Source organism: Meles meles, chromosome 11, assembly GCF_922984935.1.
Source record: "Meles meles chromosome 11, mMelMel3.1 paternal haplotype, whole genome shotgun sequence".
NCBI lineage: Eukaryota > Metazoa > Chordata > Mammalia > Carnivora > Mustelidae > Meles > Meles meles.
In genome coordinates this window covers 3225863-3240123 of record NC_060076.1, presented here as the reverse complement: position 1 = coordinate 3240123, position 14261 = coordinate 3225863, and the positions used below count along the sequence as shown (strand labels likewise).

The following is a 14261-nucleotide window of genomic DNA, read 5'->3' as shown; positions in this document are numbered from 1 at the left end:
CCAGTGCCTGGCGTGGAAGCGTCCCGGGGGCAGTGCTCTGGGGGCAGGCCTCGGCAGGCGTCACGCAGACCATGGTGCTGGCCCGGTCAGTGCAGCGGCTGGACGCAGCCGTTCCCGAGGGCAACAAAGTAACCTCCAGAAGCTCCGCCTCCAGTAAAAAAACCTGTATTCACGTTCAGTACCCTCGGTGGGCTTGGGTCTTCCTCGGGCAGCAGTCAGGCGGCTCGGTCACGTCTGACGCTTTGGGCACTGCGTGCAACCCGCGGCTCCCGGCCGTTCCCACACCTGGGCCAAACCCACACGAGGCTCCAGCCCAACAGCCGGGGCTTAGCACGTCCGTCTCAGGAGGGGAGAGTCCCCGACTTCTAGGAGTGACCACCATCGCTGAGCTCAGACAACCTGAGCCTTACCACCTTGGGCCCTGCCCTTAAACTTGGCGGGAGTATACGTGGGGTGGGGGCGGGGGCTGACAGAGGGACGGCGGCCTCAGAACATCTCAGCCACAGCTAAGCCTGAGACAGGGCCGGGCCCACGAGGCCAGTGCTCTTTCCGTGACTCGAGGCAGAGGAAGGAGCACCCCCCCCCCGCAAAGGAAGGCGCTAACAACCCGTGGACAACTGGGTACTTCCCACGGCCGGGACCCGGCAAATCCCCAGCAAAGCTGCCACCACGCTGCGGTGACAGCATGACGCAGGCGGCCCCCACCCCTGTCCTGCCAGAGCTCCAGGTGCCCCTCCACGTCCGTCCCCACCTGCCACCTCCGGCTGCGCCTGGGACAGACACTCCTGCCCGCGCTGCCCGGCCCCTGGGTGTGGGGAGGGGCACCTGCTCTCAGACCACAAACTCGGAGGGAAGCAGCCGTTCTCGGCAGCATGCCCGCGAGCCCTGCCACCAGGATAGAGAATGAGTTTCGACCGAGCTGCCGCTCTGCGGAGGCCCGAGTTGTCCCATGTTTGGTCACGACCGCTTGGGGACGGAGACGCTGCCACCATCTGGGGCGGGGGCTGTGGGGCGCCTGTCCTGGACTGTACTCTCCCACTCCTTCTTCACCAGGATATACAGTCTCATTGCTGTCTGGGCGTCCTGAATCTAGGGACACAGAACATCACTGTGACTGTCCCTGCAGGTGACAAGCACAGCCACAGGCCACCCAATCCCCCAACTGCCAAGCCCGAGCACCAGACACTAGGCACGCAAAGGAGAAAGCCAGGCAAAGCAGTGGTTCAGGGACTCGGTCCTGGCCGGGCTTCGGGAACTCCGGGGCCCCGCTTACGGGAGAAGAAAGGCACCCAAGGAGGGGCCCGGAAAGGCACACTGCCTTGGGGTGCAACACAGACACACGGACACGCGGACGGGAGGGTGGGCTCTGAGCGCAAGGCGGACCGAGGCCATGATGTGGGGGCTGGGTTCCACAGGCCAGCCTGGCGCCCACACTCTTTGGCCCCAGCCCTGGAGCCTGTCACAAGGCCCAGGGGGCCAGCCAGCCTCGGCTGCACCAGCCTAAAAGGCCTTCCGTCTAGATGGGGGGCTTTTTCTCCGAACGACTGCAATAATGGTAGTTTTTGTGTTCAGTGTTTGGCAGCTAAACCTGAACACTCAGGACATAGTGAACGTCCCGTGAGCCCACTCTGTCTCCTCAGTTTTACAGACCCGGGGCCTTCCAAAAAGAAGTCCTCTAGGCCCCTGACTGGACGCCTTAGCTGCAAGGTCAGGGATGGCCCCAATCCTGAGGACTGTCACCCCAGGACACACTTACCGAACAGTGCTCGGCCTGCTGCACCCTGATCCCCAGGAGCCTCTCTGCAAGCAGCTTCAGAGACGGCCTTCCACTCTGCCGGGGGAGGGGACAGCACACCGCTCGCTGGGGGGCAGGCCTCTGCGGGCTCTGCGGGGGGACAGGGGACAGCACCCGCACGCTGGGGGGCAGGCCTCTGCGGGCTCTGCTGGCGCGAGGGGTGGAGGGGTGGGTGCTGCACCAGGCCAGGGGTCGGGCCAGTCACCTCCTGAGCCCAACCCAGGGCCCCTCAAGGTGCCCTCACCCAAGGTGCCCAGGGCCCTCCAGGGCTGGAGAACCCGCCGTTGGCTGGAGAGGAGGGCCCGGGAAGGAGCCTGCATCTCTGCCTTTCAGCCTCAGGCCTCCGTCCGCAGCAGGTCCACGGGCAGCTCCTTCCCCAAAGCTGGGGGTCTCGACACAGAGACTGGAGTGGGGAGAACCTGCTCTCGCTCAGAGATCTCTGAGTGCAGTGCTCAGATCTCTACTTTCCCTTTTAACCTTTCCTTTCAAGAGTTAAAAGTGGCCCCAAACCGGCGCCTGGGTGGCTCAGTGGGTTAAAGCCTCTGCCTTCGGCTCAGGTCATGATCCCAGGGTCCTGGGATCGAGCCCCGCATCAGGCTCTCTGCTCTGCGGGGAGCCTGTTTCCTCCTCTCTCTCTGCCTGCCTCTCTGCCTACTTGTGATCTGTCTGTCAAATAAATAAATAAAATCTTAAAAAAAAAAAAAAAAAAAAAAAAAGTGGCCCCAAACCACAGACCGATCCCCTTGAACAACGAGCTGTCGGGAACCCGAGCCAACCGTGACGCAAGCGGCAGCACCCGTTTCCTGTCCGTACCTTCACTTGACTCTTGAACGGTTTGTATTTCTGAGTGTCCCGAATCTTCTTTTTGGGGTGATCGAGAAACAGCACCTGGAAGAGGAGAGTGACGGTCACGGCGGTGGGACCCCCTTCTCTCAAGTCACCTCCTACGAGGATCCCTAACACAGAACCCGCTCGAGTGAGAGGACACCGGCGGGAACCGGACTTCTGAGAGACCGCCATCGCGCTGTCCGGAGACCATGCTCAACCATAAGAACCCGGTGACTAAGGACGCAATCCTGAAGCCGGAGAAATGGGAGACCAAGGGCCACCATGTGACCCGCAAGCACGGAGTCCCCACGTGGTGAGCCGGCGTCCCATGTGTGGGAAGTCAGGACAGTAGCGGATGGCAGCGGCTCCTCCACGACCTCAGCAGAGAGCCGGCCGCGTGGGGAGGGAGCAGGAACCGGCAGGGCGGTGGCCGTTGAGGGTTTACGGCCCGCGTCATACTGGGTGGAGGACCCACTGTCTGCTTCAAAATTTCACAAGGCAATGCAGACTGACGCTCAGGGCTGCCTCCAACTTCGGAGAACTCCCGGGTTCCACGGAACACTATCTGAGAAGCCCCATGCGCAGGAAGGACAGTCTCGCACTCTGCCTGCCCCGCGCCCTCATCAGAACAGGCGGCTCCGTTCTGCCTACAGCAGAGACCCTCGAGAAGCAGAGGCCGGAGGCCACCGCCTCTGGGGCCCTGGAGGCCCGCCATGAGGAAGACAAGAGGAGCCCTGGACGGTCTAGTGGCCATGGAGGGGGGGCCGCAGGGGACACTTCCCCACAGACGGCGGCTCTGACCTCACAGGAACAGTAGGCCCTGGCCAGCTGGGTGATGCTGCAGGGGCAGCGGCCTGGCTTTGTGTACATGGAATGTGCTAGAGCGCCGGGCAGGGGGCCCGGCACCAGGTCCGGGGGGCATCCCGCTCTGCCCTGAGGGCGCAGACACCCCCGGGGGCGCCCCCGCCCTCACAGTGCCTCAGCTGCCTTTTAGAGAGCCAGGAAATGTCAGGCACTCCTCCCAGGGCGCAGGAAGAGCCCGGAGACTGGCATCTGGGGCCATCACTGGGGCCGAACGCTGGACGCCATGACCACCCCCCCCCCCGGCAGGTGCCACCGCCCGACGTACCTTCAGGTCGTTATGCAGCGCGTGTCCGACCAGGATCCGGCCCTTCAGCAAGTCGGCCACTTCCCGCTGAATGACTTCCAGTCTTTCCCCTGACGAGCAGAACGAAGATGCAGCCGTCAGGGCCGTGCGCCGCGCCGGGGAGCCCCGCACGCCAGCCCCCCGCGGCCGGGAGGGGCGCCTTCTGCCGCACTGGCGGCCGTCTGATGGGAACGTTCGTGTGGCATCTTGGGAGAACCAGGCTCGGGCTGCGTGCCTTCCGACGGGAGAGAAAAACAACGGTGCTCCGCCACCGACAGCAAGGAGGGCTGCTCCAGACCCGGGGGCCCAGAGGCAGAGTGGCCGGCTCTCCCCGCAGACGCCCCCGGGGGCGCTCCCGCCCTCACCGTGCCTGCACCCCTGACTCCGCCTGCCCACCGCCCCACCCCCACCCCCGACAGAGGAAATTAGATCGGGGCAGCCCATCCGGCACGGAGCTATCAGAGCCTAGAGCTGAGGGGCCCGGCCAGGCCGGGGCACGCCTTGTCGGTCAGGTGAGCAGAGGGAACCCGAGAAGCAGAGAAAGGAGACCCAAGTGGGCCAGGAAGGAGCAGCGTGGCTGGATCCCGAGAGCTTCCAGGACCTCTCCGGGCCCCTAACCTTGGAGTGCCCCCTACGGGGTCTTTCTGGTCTTCCTCCCACAGGACGAATCCACCAGAAAACCCGAGAGACTCCGCCTTCAGGGTGCATCTGGGTTTGGGGGCTCCCCCGCGCCGGGTCCCCAGCAGCACATGCTTCCTCTCCGCTTCCACCCTCGGGCCCGGTCTCCTCTCAACATCACGGCCAAAAGGCACCTACTAGAACCTGAGCCAGGCCTCTCACGGCTCGGACGGTCCCATGGCTTCCCGAAGTCCTCACAAAGACGAGACCCTACAATCTGTCCCGCATCTCCTCCCGACCCCACACTGGCACGGGGTCAGCCTGTCTGGGTGACACAAATGTGTCTGCGAGGTCTCTGCCAGCAGTCACCCCAGGCGACCTAAGACTGTCGGGACTGTGGTGGATACTCCAAACAGAAAGGGGACAAGAGGAAGAAAGAGAGGAGCTCCTGGCCGGCTCAGTCGGTAGAGCGCGTGACTCGGTCCTGGGGCTGTGAGTTCAATCCCCATGTTGGGTATAGAGATTACTTTAAAAACTAATAAAAAAGAAAAGAAAAAGAAAAAGGGAGAAGGGACCCAGGCACTGCCTTCCCTCCGGCTCATCGGCTGGGAGGACCCACCCTGCTTGAGGCTCTCCGGCCGTATCCCGCTGACCGCCGTCCTGTAGTCCGTCACTGGCTGGGTGGGCTTGACGTACTTGTCATAAACACACTTCCCATACTGGTTCACGATGGACACTCGGGCGGCGATGCTCTCGTCCCCCTTGGGGCCCACGCCCACCATCTCACAATCCATGGCTAAGGCTCTAGTCAGGCTGGAGGGAGCCAAAGGTTCCAGGTTAATCAACACAGCGGGACGCAGCCATGGGCACCCAGAGTTCTCCGCCCACGGCCACTGCTCGCGGGACAAGCTCTCCCCGCTCAGGCTCCTCGCAGGATGGGGCGCGCCTGCCCAATTCAACTAGGGTTCGGCCAGGGGCCAGGGCCAGCGCTCCCTCCCAAACCGCGCCCTCTCCGGCCAAGCGCCACCCGCGGCCCTGGCCCCGCGCACCCGCCGAAGGCTCGCTCCTTCACCGGCGCGATGCTGCTCGCGCTCTGCCCCAGCTGCTTTCTTGCTATCTTGGCTGCCTCGGGGCCCAGGGCCGCTTCGATATCCGCCGGGTCCACGTCATCAAACCAGATGTCTTCGCTAAAGGGCAGAGAGGACAGGTTGCGCGCTGGTCAGCGGAGGTGCTGGTGCAGCGTGGGGGCGGGGGAATGGTACGCGGCTCCTGTGGACTGACCAGCGTGCCCTACCGCTTTCCTGTTTCGTTCCAAGACCGGCTCCTTATCCCCCACTTAGAACCACAGATAAACACAGGAACATAAGAACGTTTACCTTGTAAACGTACAAGCCAGGTATAACGACTACCGATACTTGTTTCTAAATTGAGAAAGCAGCAGGTTCGTCACCAAACACTTAGAAAACACAAACACAAAGACTGTGAAATGGAAACACTGACTCCCCCTCCGCGCCAAGCTGGAGTGACCGCTAGTGTCTTCGCATCAAGGCCTCGAACTCAGACGCCCGCACAAGCGTGCACACTCCTGCCTGGTGAATTCTTTCGGGCTCAGCTGAATGTCATTTCCTTAGAAATCTCTTCCTGACTCCACTGAGTGGACGCGCGCCTCTGGCCATCTGCTCCATGAGCTGCTCCGTCCTGCGGTCTACCGTGACCACGCACACAGAATCCCTAGAAGAGTCTCATCCCGGCTGTGTCTTCTGCTGGACATCAGCCTCAAGCGGGAGGGCCCTGTCATGCCTGCTCCGTTTCCAGAGGGCGTCCCTGGCACAGAGACACACGGCAGGCAGTCCAACCCGTCTTTCCTGGAACCTTCGGCGACCCAGGCGACTTGCCACCAGCCTGCCTTACAGACAGGCCACCTCCAGCCGAGCCACTGAGAGGCAGCCACTGGCTCCTGGTCATCCCTGCGTGAGTGACCCCCACAGGGTTTGCTCAGTAACCACCAGGCGCTGACCCGGCGCCCTGCATCTCTCAACCTCCCCGTCCCCGCCCGACACCACAGATGACCACACTGAGGCGGAGGGTCAGGAGCTCGCCCCTGTGCACCCAACTCGCCAGATGCGGGAACTGCTCTCAGGCTTGGGTCCTTCCGGCTCTGGCGTGCGTTCATCCCACAGATCTTTACTGAAGGCTTGTTAATAAGGGCCAAGCTCTGCTCTAGGCCCTAGAGATACAACAGTTACCAAACACACCCTGCCCTCATTCGGCCTCCATGGAAACAAGTAATTAGCCAGGAAGCAGCAGGGGATAAGGTGTGGAGGGCCTGTGCTGGGGGGCAGGGCCCCAGCCTAGGTCTCCTGGAGGAGCCGGGTCATAGGTGCTGGGGTTCTGTTCTCCGAGATGAGCCAAGGGGGTCGCCTGCCACACAGGGAGGCAGAGGGGACTGGGCCACCTGTACTCACTCGGTGGGCAGGGCCAGAGGCAAGGCCAAGGTCACCTCCTTAGCTTTCTGCTTCTTGTGCCTGAGATCTCCTCCTTCTGGAGAAATGTTGCCGTTAGTCCTTTTTCTGGCTCCTTTCTCACTGCGCGCTGCTCCGCCGGCCTGTGTGGGAGGGGCCGGCATCTTCCTGTTCCTTAGAGATCCTGAAGGAACGGAGGTGCCGATGGCCTCGGGGTCTGTGGTCTCCATCTCCATCTCACTTCTCTGTGCTGCATCTGGGATCGCTTTTCTCTTTTGTGCGATAATCCTGGGCTGCTTTTTGGACTCCGTTGGAGAGACAAGAGGCTTTTTCGGGGCCTGGGTTTTTTGTTTCAGGAGCTAATAAAACCCAAAATAAAATATAGACACGTCTTAAGTTGGAAATCACGCACAAGATGGAAAACACGTGTGTACACACATGTACGCGCACGTCAGTCCCAGCTACGTATGTCTGCTACCCGCACCATGGACACTCATTTTCACACAGTCTAGGAAAAGCCCTTCCTCACGCCCATCTGAAGTCGCTTGTGGTGAAATGGCTTCTCTGCTTACCTGATTACATGCTTCCTCATTCCTACAAAACTTCCAACCGAGTTTTCCATCTTAAGTACCTACTGAACCACTGAGCAGGGCCTACTCGACCCGGAGCCCGAGGGCACGATGTACAACGGGTTTTCCTGTTTACGGTGCATCGAGTTACTTCTCCCATAGATGAGGCCAAGGGCCGGCAGCGTGGAAACCCCCGTCCTCTTGGTTTGCTACCGCTGTGCCGGTCTCAGACAGAGCGGAAGACAGTGTCTGTCACAGCGGAGGAGGCTCAAGGGAGGCCAGGGGCCATACTCCGTCCTACAAGACCGGCTCTCGAGTGTTCTGCCAGCCCAACCTTCCCCCAGTCCCAGCCTGGCTGTTCCCAGCCACAGTGAAGACCCTGGTTATGCGGCCGTGAGCCAAGACACGAGGAACCGGGTTTCGACTTACTAGTTCTCACAACGTTTAAGATTTGGGTAGGGGCAGGGTGGCTGGGGGATGGACACTGGGGAGGGTATGTGCTACGGTGAGTGCTGTGAAGTGTGTAAGACTAGGGATTCACAGACCTGTACCCCTGGGGCAAATACTACATTACAAGCCAGTTTAAAAAATATTGAAAAAAAAGAAAAAAATATACATGGTTTAAATGCAAAAAAAATAAAGGATGGAAGGATTTGGCTTCTTGTAAGACACAGAGAAAACACAAGGTTCCCCCCATAATAACCCTCCTTCCCACGCACTGAACCTTTCTTTACTTTCCTGGGAGAAAGAGAAAGAGGGAGAGTCACAGCTCAACAAGTGGTACAGAGCCCTGGGGTTGCCCCACGGAACCGCATCAGTCCTGTCCCTCCAGACGGGCGGTCGGGGCCTCCACCATCCAAGACACGGGGTGCGCTGAGAGGCTCCAGAAGCTGTTCCCTGTTGTCTGTCTCGCTCACCGGGAGGCTCCGGAGCAGAGTCCAGAAAACCGGGGAAGAACACAAACTGGCGCCCGAATGGGACTCTGCGCGGCGTCTGCCACGTTTCCACCAGCTGCGCGCCGCTGGGCCGGGTTCTGAAAGCCCGTGTCCTCCCTTGGAACCAGCCGGGACCGCAGCAGCCAACTCCGAGGGGCCGCCGAGAATCACGGGCAGAAAGGAGCGTCCGCGGGCGCACTGGCCGCGCGGCACCACCGGCGTCCGGAGCAGGGACTGCGGACGGGACCCGGCTCCGCCGCTCGGGCCACACTCCCGGTCACTTCCCTCCCTCTCCGGGGCCCCTCCCTCGTCCGTCCGCCGGGGACGCTAGCGGGGGCCCCGCAGGCTGTCGGTCGGGGGAGCAGACGCGCACGGAGAGGAGGCGGCCGGTCCGCACTTCGGGGCCGCGCACCGGGCTGCCCGGAGCCCTCGCCGCCCAGGTCCCGGGGCTCGCGGTCTACGTCGCGGTCTGCCTCGGCCAGCGCGGCTCCGCCGGGCCCCACCCGCCTGCCCCGTCCCGCGCGCGGCCCCGCCGCCCTTACCTCCCGCAGCGCCCGCCAGTTTCGGGAAAAGTCCTCCGGCGCCTTCGGAGGCCGCGCCACGACGGCCCTGGGGCCGCCTCCCGGCGTCCTGCCTGCTTCTCGCCCTTTGCTCTTCCAGAATCTCTTCCTCCGGCTCTTCTTCCCGGGGGGCTTCTGGCCAAGCCCCGGCTCGGCCAGGGGGTCGCCCGGGGCGCGCCTGGGGGTCAGCGCCTTGGCCATGCCGCCGCCGCCGTCCGGGGTCCCCGGGGCCCGACGCTAGTGCGCGACCGGAGCCCCGCAGCCCGGGCCCCGAGCCGAGCTCTGCCAAGCCAGCGCAGGCCCAGGCCAGCCCCCAAGTCCTCCACTCCGGGGACACCCGCCTCCCGCACCCCGGAAGCGACCCCGCGCACGCCGCCACACGTGCGCCCCCGCCCCCCGGAAGTGCTCTTTTCTCCCCGACCCGCTGGAAACCGGGCCTCCGCCCCTGGTTCCGCACAGCCCGGGGCGAGACGGGGCTCTCCGCCCTCCTGGGAGAAGGGTCACTGGCCCAGCGAGCGGCGTCGGTCTCCATGACCCAGGGTGGGGTTCGGGGAGGCCTAGGATCTTCCGAGAGCGGGGAAAGGGATGAGAAACGAGGACGCCGGAAGGGAACTGGGGGGCCGCAGTCGTTGTAGCACCGCGGCTGGGCCGGCCGAGCGCGGGGGCGCAGGCGGCCGCTAGGGGACGCTGGGCTGCCGGGCCTAGGGCGGGCGTGGGCGGAGCCGGGGGGGCGGAGCGGGCGGGGTGGGGCCACGCCCCCAGCCGGGCGTCGCGGGCTCAGCCCCTCCTTCCTCCCCGAGTGGGGAAACTGAGGCCCGGGGACGAAAGGTCGACCCCAGCGCAATGGGGCCGCAGAGGCTCTTGAGCCACAGCCGATAGCAATGAGGAAACATTGTAACAATGCCGTGAATTATTCTGCGCAGCAGCGGTGACAATAAATCACCAGCCGCCCTTTGCCTGGCCCCTCGGGGCCTCGATTCACGCACGGAGCAGCCTCGGCTTCCCGAGAGTCTCCACGTGAGTCTGCGCGTGCGCGCGGGGCGGGGGGCTCCAGGGAGACAAACCAGCCCGGGAAGCTGGGGGCCAGCCACTGCCGTGCAGCGGACAACAGACATGCCGGGAAGAGGTTGACCCCGGGCGTGGGGAGGGGCTGCGGTTAGCAGGCCGCCTGCAGGATGCCCGGGGACGTGGGAATTGCAGGTAAGTGATAATTTTGGTCTCCATGTGCCCGACGCGTTAGTTGTAATATTGGGGGCATACTTCGACTAAAATAAGAAGTATTCGTTGTTTATCGAAAATTGAAATTTAACTAAAAGTCCTGATTTTTATACTCTGAATGTGGCCACCCGCTGGGGGGGCGGGGCCGCTTAGATCGGGTCACAAGGGAGGGCCTCTTTGAGCAGGTGCCGTGTGAGCGGAAACCTGACGGGGAACCAGGGCTCAGAAGGGAGACCCGCAAAGCCCTTGACAGGTCTGAGCACCGGGAAGCCAGCCGGCGGGGCTCAGGCTCTGTGTGCGGAGGGGAGATGGGAGCAGCAGGGCACGTCTCATCTGTGACTCCAGAGTCCCGGAGGCTGCAGGAAAGGCTTTGGACATTATACTCTTAGGGCAGGGGAAGACATGGATTGTTTTAAAGCTGGGGCGTGACGCAGTCTGACTTGAGTTCTTAAAGGATCACTGCAACTGTGTGAGAAATGGGACGGGGAGGGCATGCGGTCACGAGAGAGTGGGAGGCCAGGTGGGAGCCCATGACCGATGCCCAGGCCAGTGTGATGAGCTTGGATTAGGGGGCAGTGTGTCCTTCTGGGTCTCCAGGGAGCAGTCACAGAGACAGTCAGGAGCCCACAGCGTGAACTGGGATGACGTACCTGGGAAAGGTGAAAGGGGAAACCCGGGATGGGCGGGGAGAGCCTAAGGCAATCCCGAAGATCTCGCCTGGGAAAGGAAAGACAACCCGCCCAGGATGGAATCCTAGCAGCCTCGGGGATAACAGAGGACACCGGGGCAGGGACCCTGCACAGTCCCCCTGCTAGCTGTCAGCTGAGTCGGGGGGGGGGGGGGGGGGGGGGGGTGGTGTCCTGGAGGTGTGAGGGAGCCGGAAATAGTGCTTTGGAGAGTGTGACCGAGAACCTTCCAGAAAGTAGAGTGGGCAGCCAGGTGGTCTATGATGCTGAGGGCAGCGTGGTGCCAGGTGGCCTGGTTCTGTGGCTGTCCACAGGGTCCAGACACAGGATAGTGAGTAGTGAGGGGGAACGATTGAGGCAGAAAGTGTCTTTGAGACGTGAGGGCAGTGGGGGGCCCGGGATCTGCAGTGGGTGAGGAAGGGTGGAATGAAACAGGGTCGCTTACATGTCAGGGGATTTCAAAATGGAGCCAGGAGTCCATTAAGGAGACCGGCCATATGCCCGTCCTCACCGGTGGACACGTGACTTCTTGAACTGGGCGGCCAAAGTGCAAATATTCCAGGGACCAACCCTGAACCCTTCAAGCCCCCCACAGTGAAGGACCGGCAGTGACAGCCTCAGTCCCGATTATGTCACAGGGGGTCCCTTTCTGCTGCCGACAGCGATCACAAATTCTCTGCAAGCAACACACCCAAGCAGCCTATCTTAGCTGTGAATGCTTCTGAGTTTTGCTCCCTGGTGGGGCCTTATTTGGGTCGTGGCCCAAATCTTAGTGCCCTGGATAGCGATTCTTCCATCCCAGATAAATGAGCTTATGTAGTGATCGCCTCCTGACGATTTTAGCTAGACAAAGGGAATGGGGAGTGGAGAGCAGGACAGGTCACGGGGTGTCAGTAGAGGAGAGCAAGTTGTCAGAGCTGGAAGGCACAGCCTGCCTTCAGTCAGGGGACAGTAACCCAGCCTCGGTTCTAGAATCATGCCTGAATCCACATTCCCATGATCCCCGGTCCAGTGCTCCCTCCTCGTGACTCTGCTGCTTGGCCCAGCCCCATCCCAGGGTGTACGATCTGCTGCCCTGGGCCCAGGACCCACCTCGTGCAAGAGTCTGCAGGCTGCCCACTCCCATGGCCCCTGCCCCGAGAGGAAGCTCCCAAGAGTAAACACAGCCTCATCTTCCCGCCCACCGGGGTCTACCACATTCCACACCGGCCAGATGTCCAGTCACAAGGCTCTCTCCCCAGGCTACGGGCTGGTTTTCCCAAGGATGAGGGAGCCTCACCCCTGGCAGAGAGGCTTGGGGGCAATTCTCACTTCTGCCCTCTTTCTCCTGGGCTGCTGGGGACTCTCCGATTTCCAGCAGGTGGGTGAGTCTGCAGGCGTTGAGGTGTTCGGGGAGCCCTGGGGTCGGGAATCTGAGCTCCTCTGGGTGCTGAAGGAGGGTGCCCTGGGGAGAGAGGGAACTGCCGGGGTCTTCTCTCCGCTTTGGGGTTTGCACTGGGCAAGGGGCAGATCTGAGCGTGAGGTTTTGGGGATGGAGTGTGCTCGCTGAGGAAGGAATGGGCTTCTCCATTCTGTGTCCTCCTCCCCCAACCCCCACCCCGACTTCCCCCTCTCCCTTGCCTTGCCCCCCTGCCACCCCCTCTCCTTCCTCTCTTCTCCCTTGTCCTTTCTGTTTTGCAGCAATTTCTTCAGGCTTTGGAGCCGGAGGAAGTGACTTCTTATTTCGGCCCTGAAGCTACTTTAAAAGGTACTTGTTGTGGGGTCTTCTTGGCAGGGAGGTTCTCAGGGTCAGGGCTCTGCTGGGGGGAGGAAGTCCAAGAATTTGCCATCATTCCTGTTCATTAACTCCGGACTTCTGCCGGGTCCATGAAAGCCAGTCTGGGTGTTCTGGACCAAGCTGGGGTTCTGACCCCAGGCTTCTGCTCAGTATCTCAAGGAAACGGTTACTAATTAGCTGGCCCCTTTTGCCCCGGGGCCTCCCTTGGGCTAGGGAAGCCACAGGAGCTCTTGTGGTTTCTGGTCATGGATGGAAATATTTATCCTCTCTGTGAGAAACAAGATATGCCCTGGCTCAGGCCCAGCCAGAGCCTTCCTGTCGCTCTGGGCCCCGTCTGTGGACCTCTATGCGGTGCCAGGCCCCTTTCCGAGTTGGGCCATTGATCTAAAGGCTGCTGGGGACCAGAGGCAGGGTGGGCTAGGCAGGGTGGAAAGAAATAGGGATGTCCCTCTTGTGCCCGAATTGTCTGTGGCCTGGGTCAGATGCACACGGAGCCCTGCTCGGGGCCACCTGGGGGTGGAAACTTGTGAATCGGGACCCCAGGTCCTTGGAGCTCTTCCCCTCCTGGGGCCTGGGGTCCTTAACTCCTCCGGGCACTCCTTAGGGGGGAGGCAGGTGGGTGGAGAAAGATGGCAAGGCTGGCCTTGGGTGCCTGCTTTTGCTAGCCGCTGGACTTGTACCTGCTCTGCTCATCGGGGCTCATGCCACCCCTCGTGAAATCCCTCACGGGTCGAGGCTAGTGTGCCGAGCGCTGGTCGGCCCCGGCGCACGGCCCAGATGGGAGAGGTGACTTGCACTCTGCCATCCTACAAGGCAGAAGGAGCTGAATTTGAACCCACGCACCCCCTCCACCGGGGTTCCAGGCCAGCACGCATCCCCACGTGCCAAAGGGAACGGATGTGGGCCCCCTCTCCAGGGCAGGAAGAGGAGGGCCGAGCAGGATGGAGCAAGGCAGCCTCCTCTCCCCTGCAGCGCCTCCGTTCCATGTGGCCCCTCTCAGCTGCGTCTGTGGAGATGGGCCCGGGGGGCCTCCCTGCAGGACCCCGCGCTGCTCCCTGCACGCCTGGGGCTGGCGCATCACCGTCTCCTTCCCGCCGGAGCAGAGCCTGCTGGCCGCCTCCTTCACCAGCGAGCGCGTGCTGAACGCCTCCCTCCGGCTACTGAGGCGGCCGGCCCACCTCTGCTTCACGGGAGGCCGCCCCCTGCTGCCCCTGGGCGCCCGGGCCAGAGTCACTTACTGCTGGGGCGGCTTGGTAAGTGGGATCCCGTCTTCGCCTCGGGGAGAGGCCGCGCTGAAGGTGTGCTGGGGGGGGCCCCACGGTGCCCAGCCAGGTGTGCCGGAGGACACCGCGTTGGATCTTTGCCTCGCGCCAGGCCTCTGAGGGCATGTTCCACGGAGGCTCGGAAAAGCGGGCTGAGTTCCCCAGGGCCCCCGGGCTAGCAGGTGGCAGAGGGAGGTGTGAATCTGGGGGACCACGGAACGGAAAGAACCAGGGCTTGGCAGTCAGCCCTTTGAGTTCTGATTCCAGCTCTGTCCCAGGAGACCTTGGACCAGTCACTCGATTGGATGTCAGGGTCTTCAGCTGAGAAGTGATGAGGACTGGTGTCAGGTGTCCGTGTAAATCTGTCACCATGCATCCATCTGGCCAGAGCCGCTGACATCATC

The 14261-nt window shown here is 62.3% G+C and overlaps 2 protein-coding genes across 3 annotated transcripts in view; one reads left to right on the top strand and one right to left on the bottom strand.

The window, feature by feature from the left end:
* Positions 1 to 149: 149 nt before the first annotated feature.
* On the bottom strand, positions 150 to 9318 carry REXO4 (REX4 homolog, 3'-5' exonuclease). The gene is made up of 8 exons (XM_046022899.1): positions 8897 to 9318; positions 6854 to 7209; positions 5438 to 5575; positions 5008 to 5201; positions 3753 to 3841; positions 2609 to 2683; positions 1757 to 1831; positions 150 to 1089 (listed from the first exon to the last, which is right to left on the bottom strand). The coding sequence occupies exons 1-8, from the start codon at positions 9113 to 9115 to the stop codon at positions 958 to 960; spliced, it is 1278 nt and encodes a 425-aa protein (XP_045878855.1). The 5' UTR covers positions 9116 to 9318; the 3' UTR covers positions 150 to 957.
* A 665-nt stretch (positions 9319 to 9983) lies between these two features.
* The window catches only part of ADAMTS13 (ADAM metallopeptidase with thrombospondin type 1 motif 13), a 28556-nt gene continuing 24278 nt past the window's right edge, over positions 9984 to 14261 (top strand). For both annotated transcript variants that reach the window (XM_046021942.1, XM_046021941.1), the window contains exons 1-4: positions 9984 to 10114; positions 11865 to 12178; positions 12499 to 12565; positions 13568 to 13848. In XM_046021942.1, the coding sequence (XP_045877898.1) occupies positions 10090 to 10114; positions 11865 to 12178; positions 12499 to 12565; positions 13568 to 13848 (687 nt within the window). In that variant the 5' untranslated portion in view covers positions 9984 to 10089. The remainder of the gene's footprint in view (positions 10115 to 11864; positions 12179 to 12498; positions 12566 to 13567; positions 13849 to 14261) is intronic.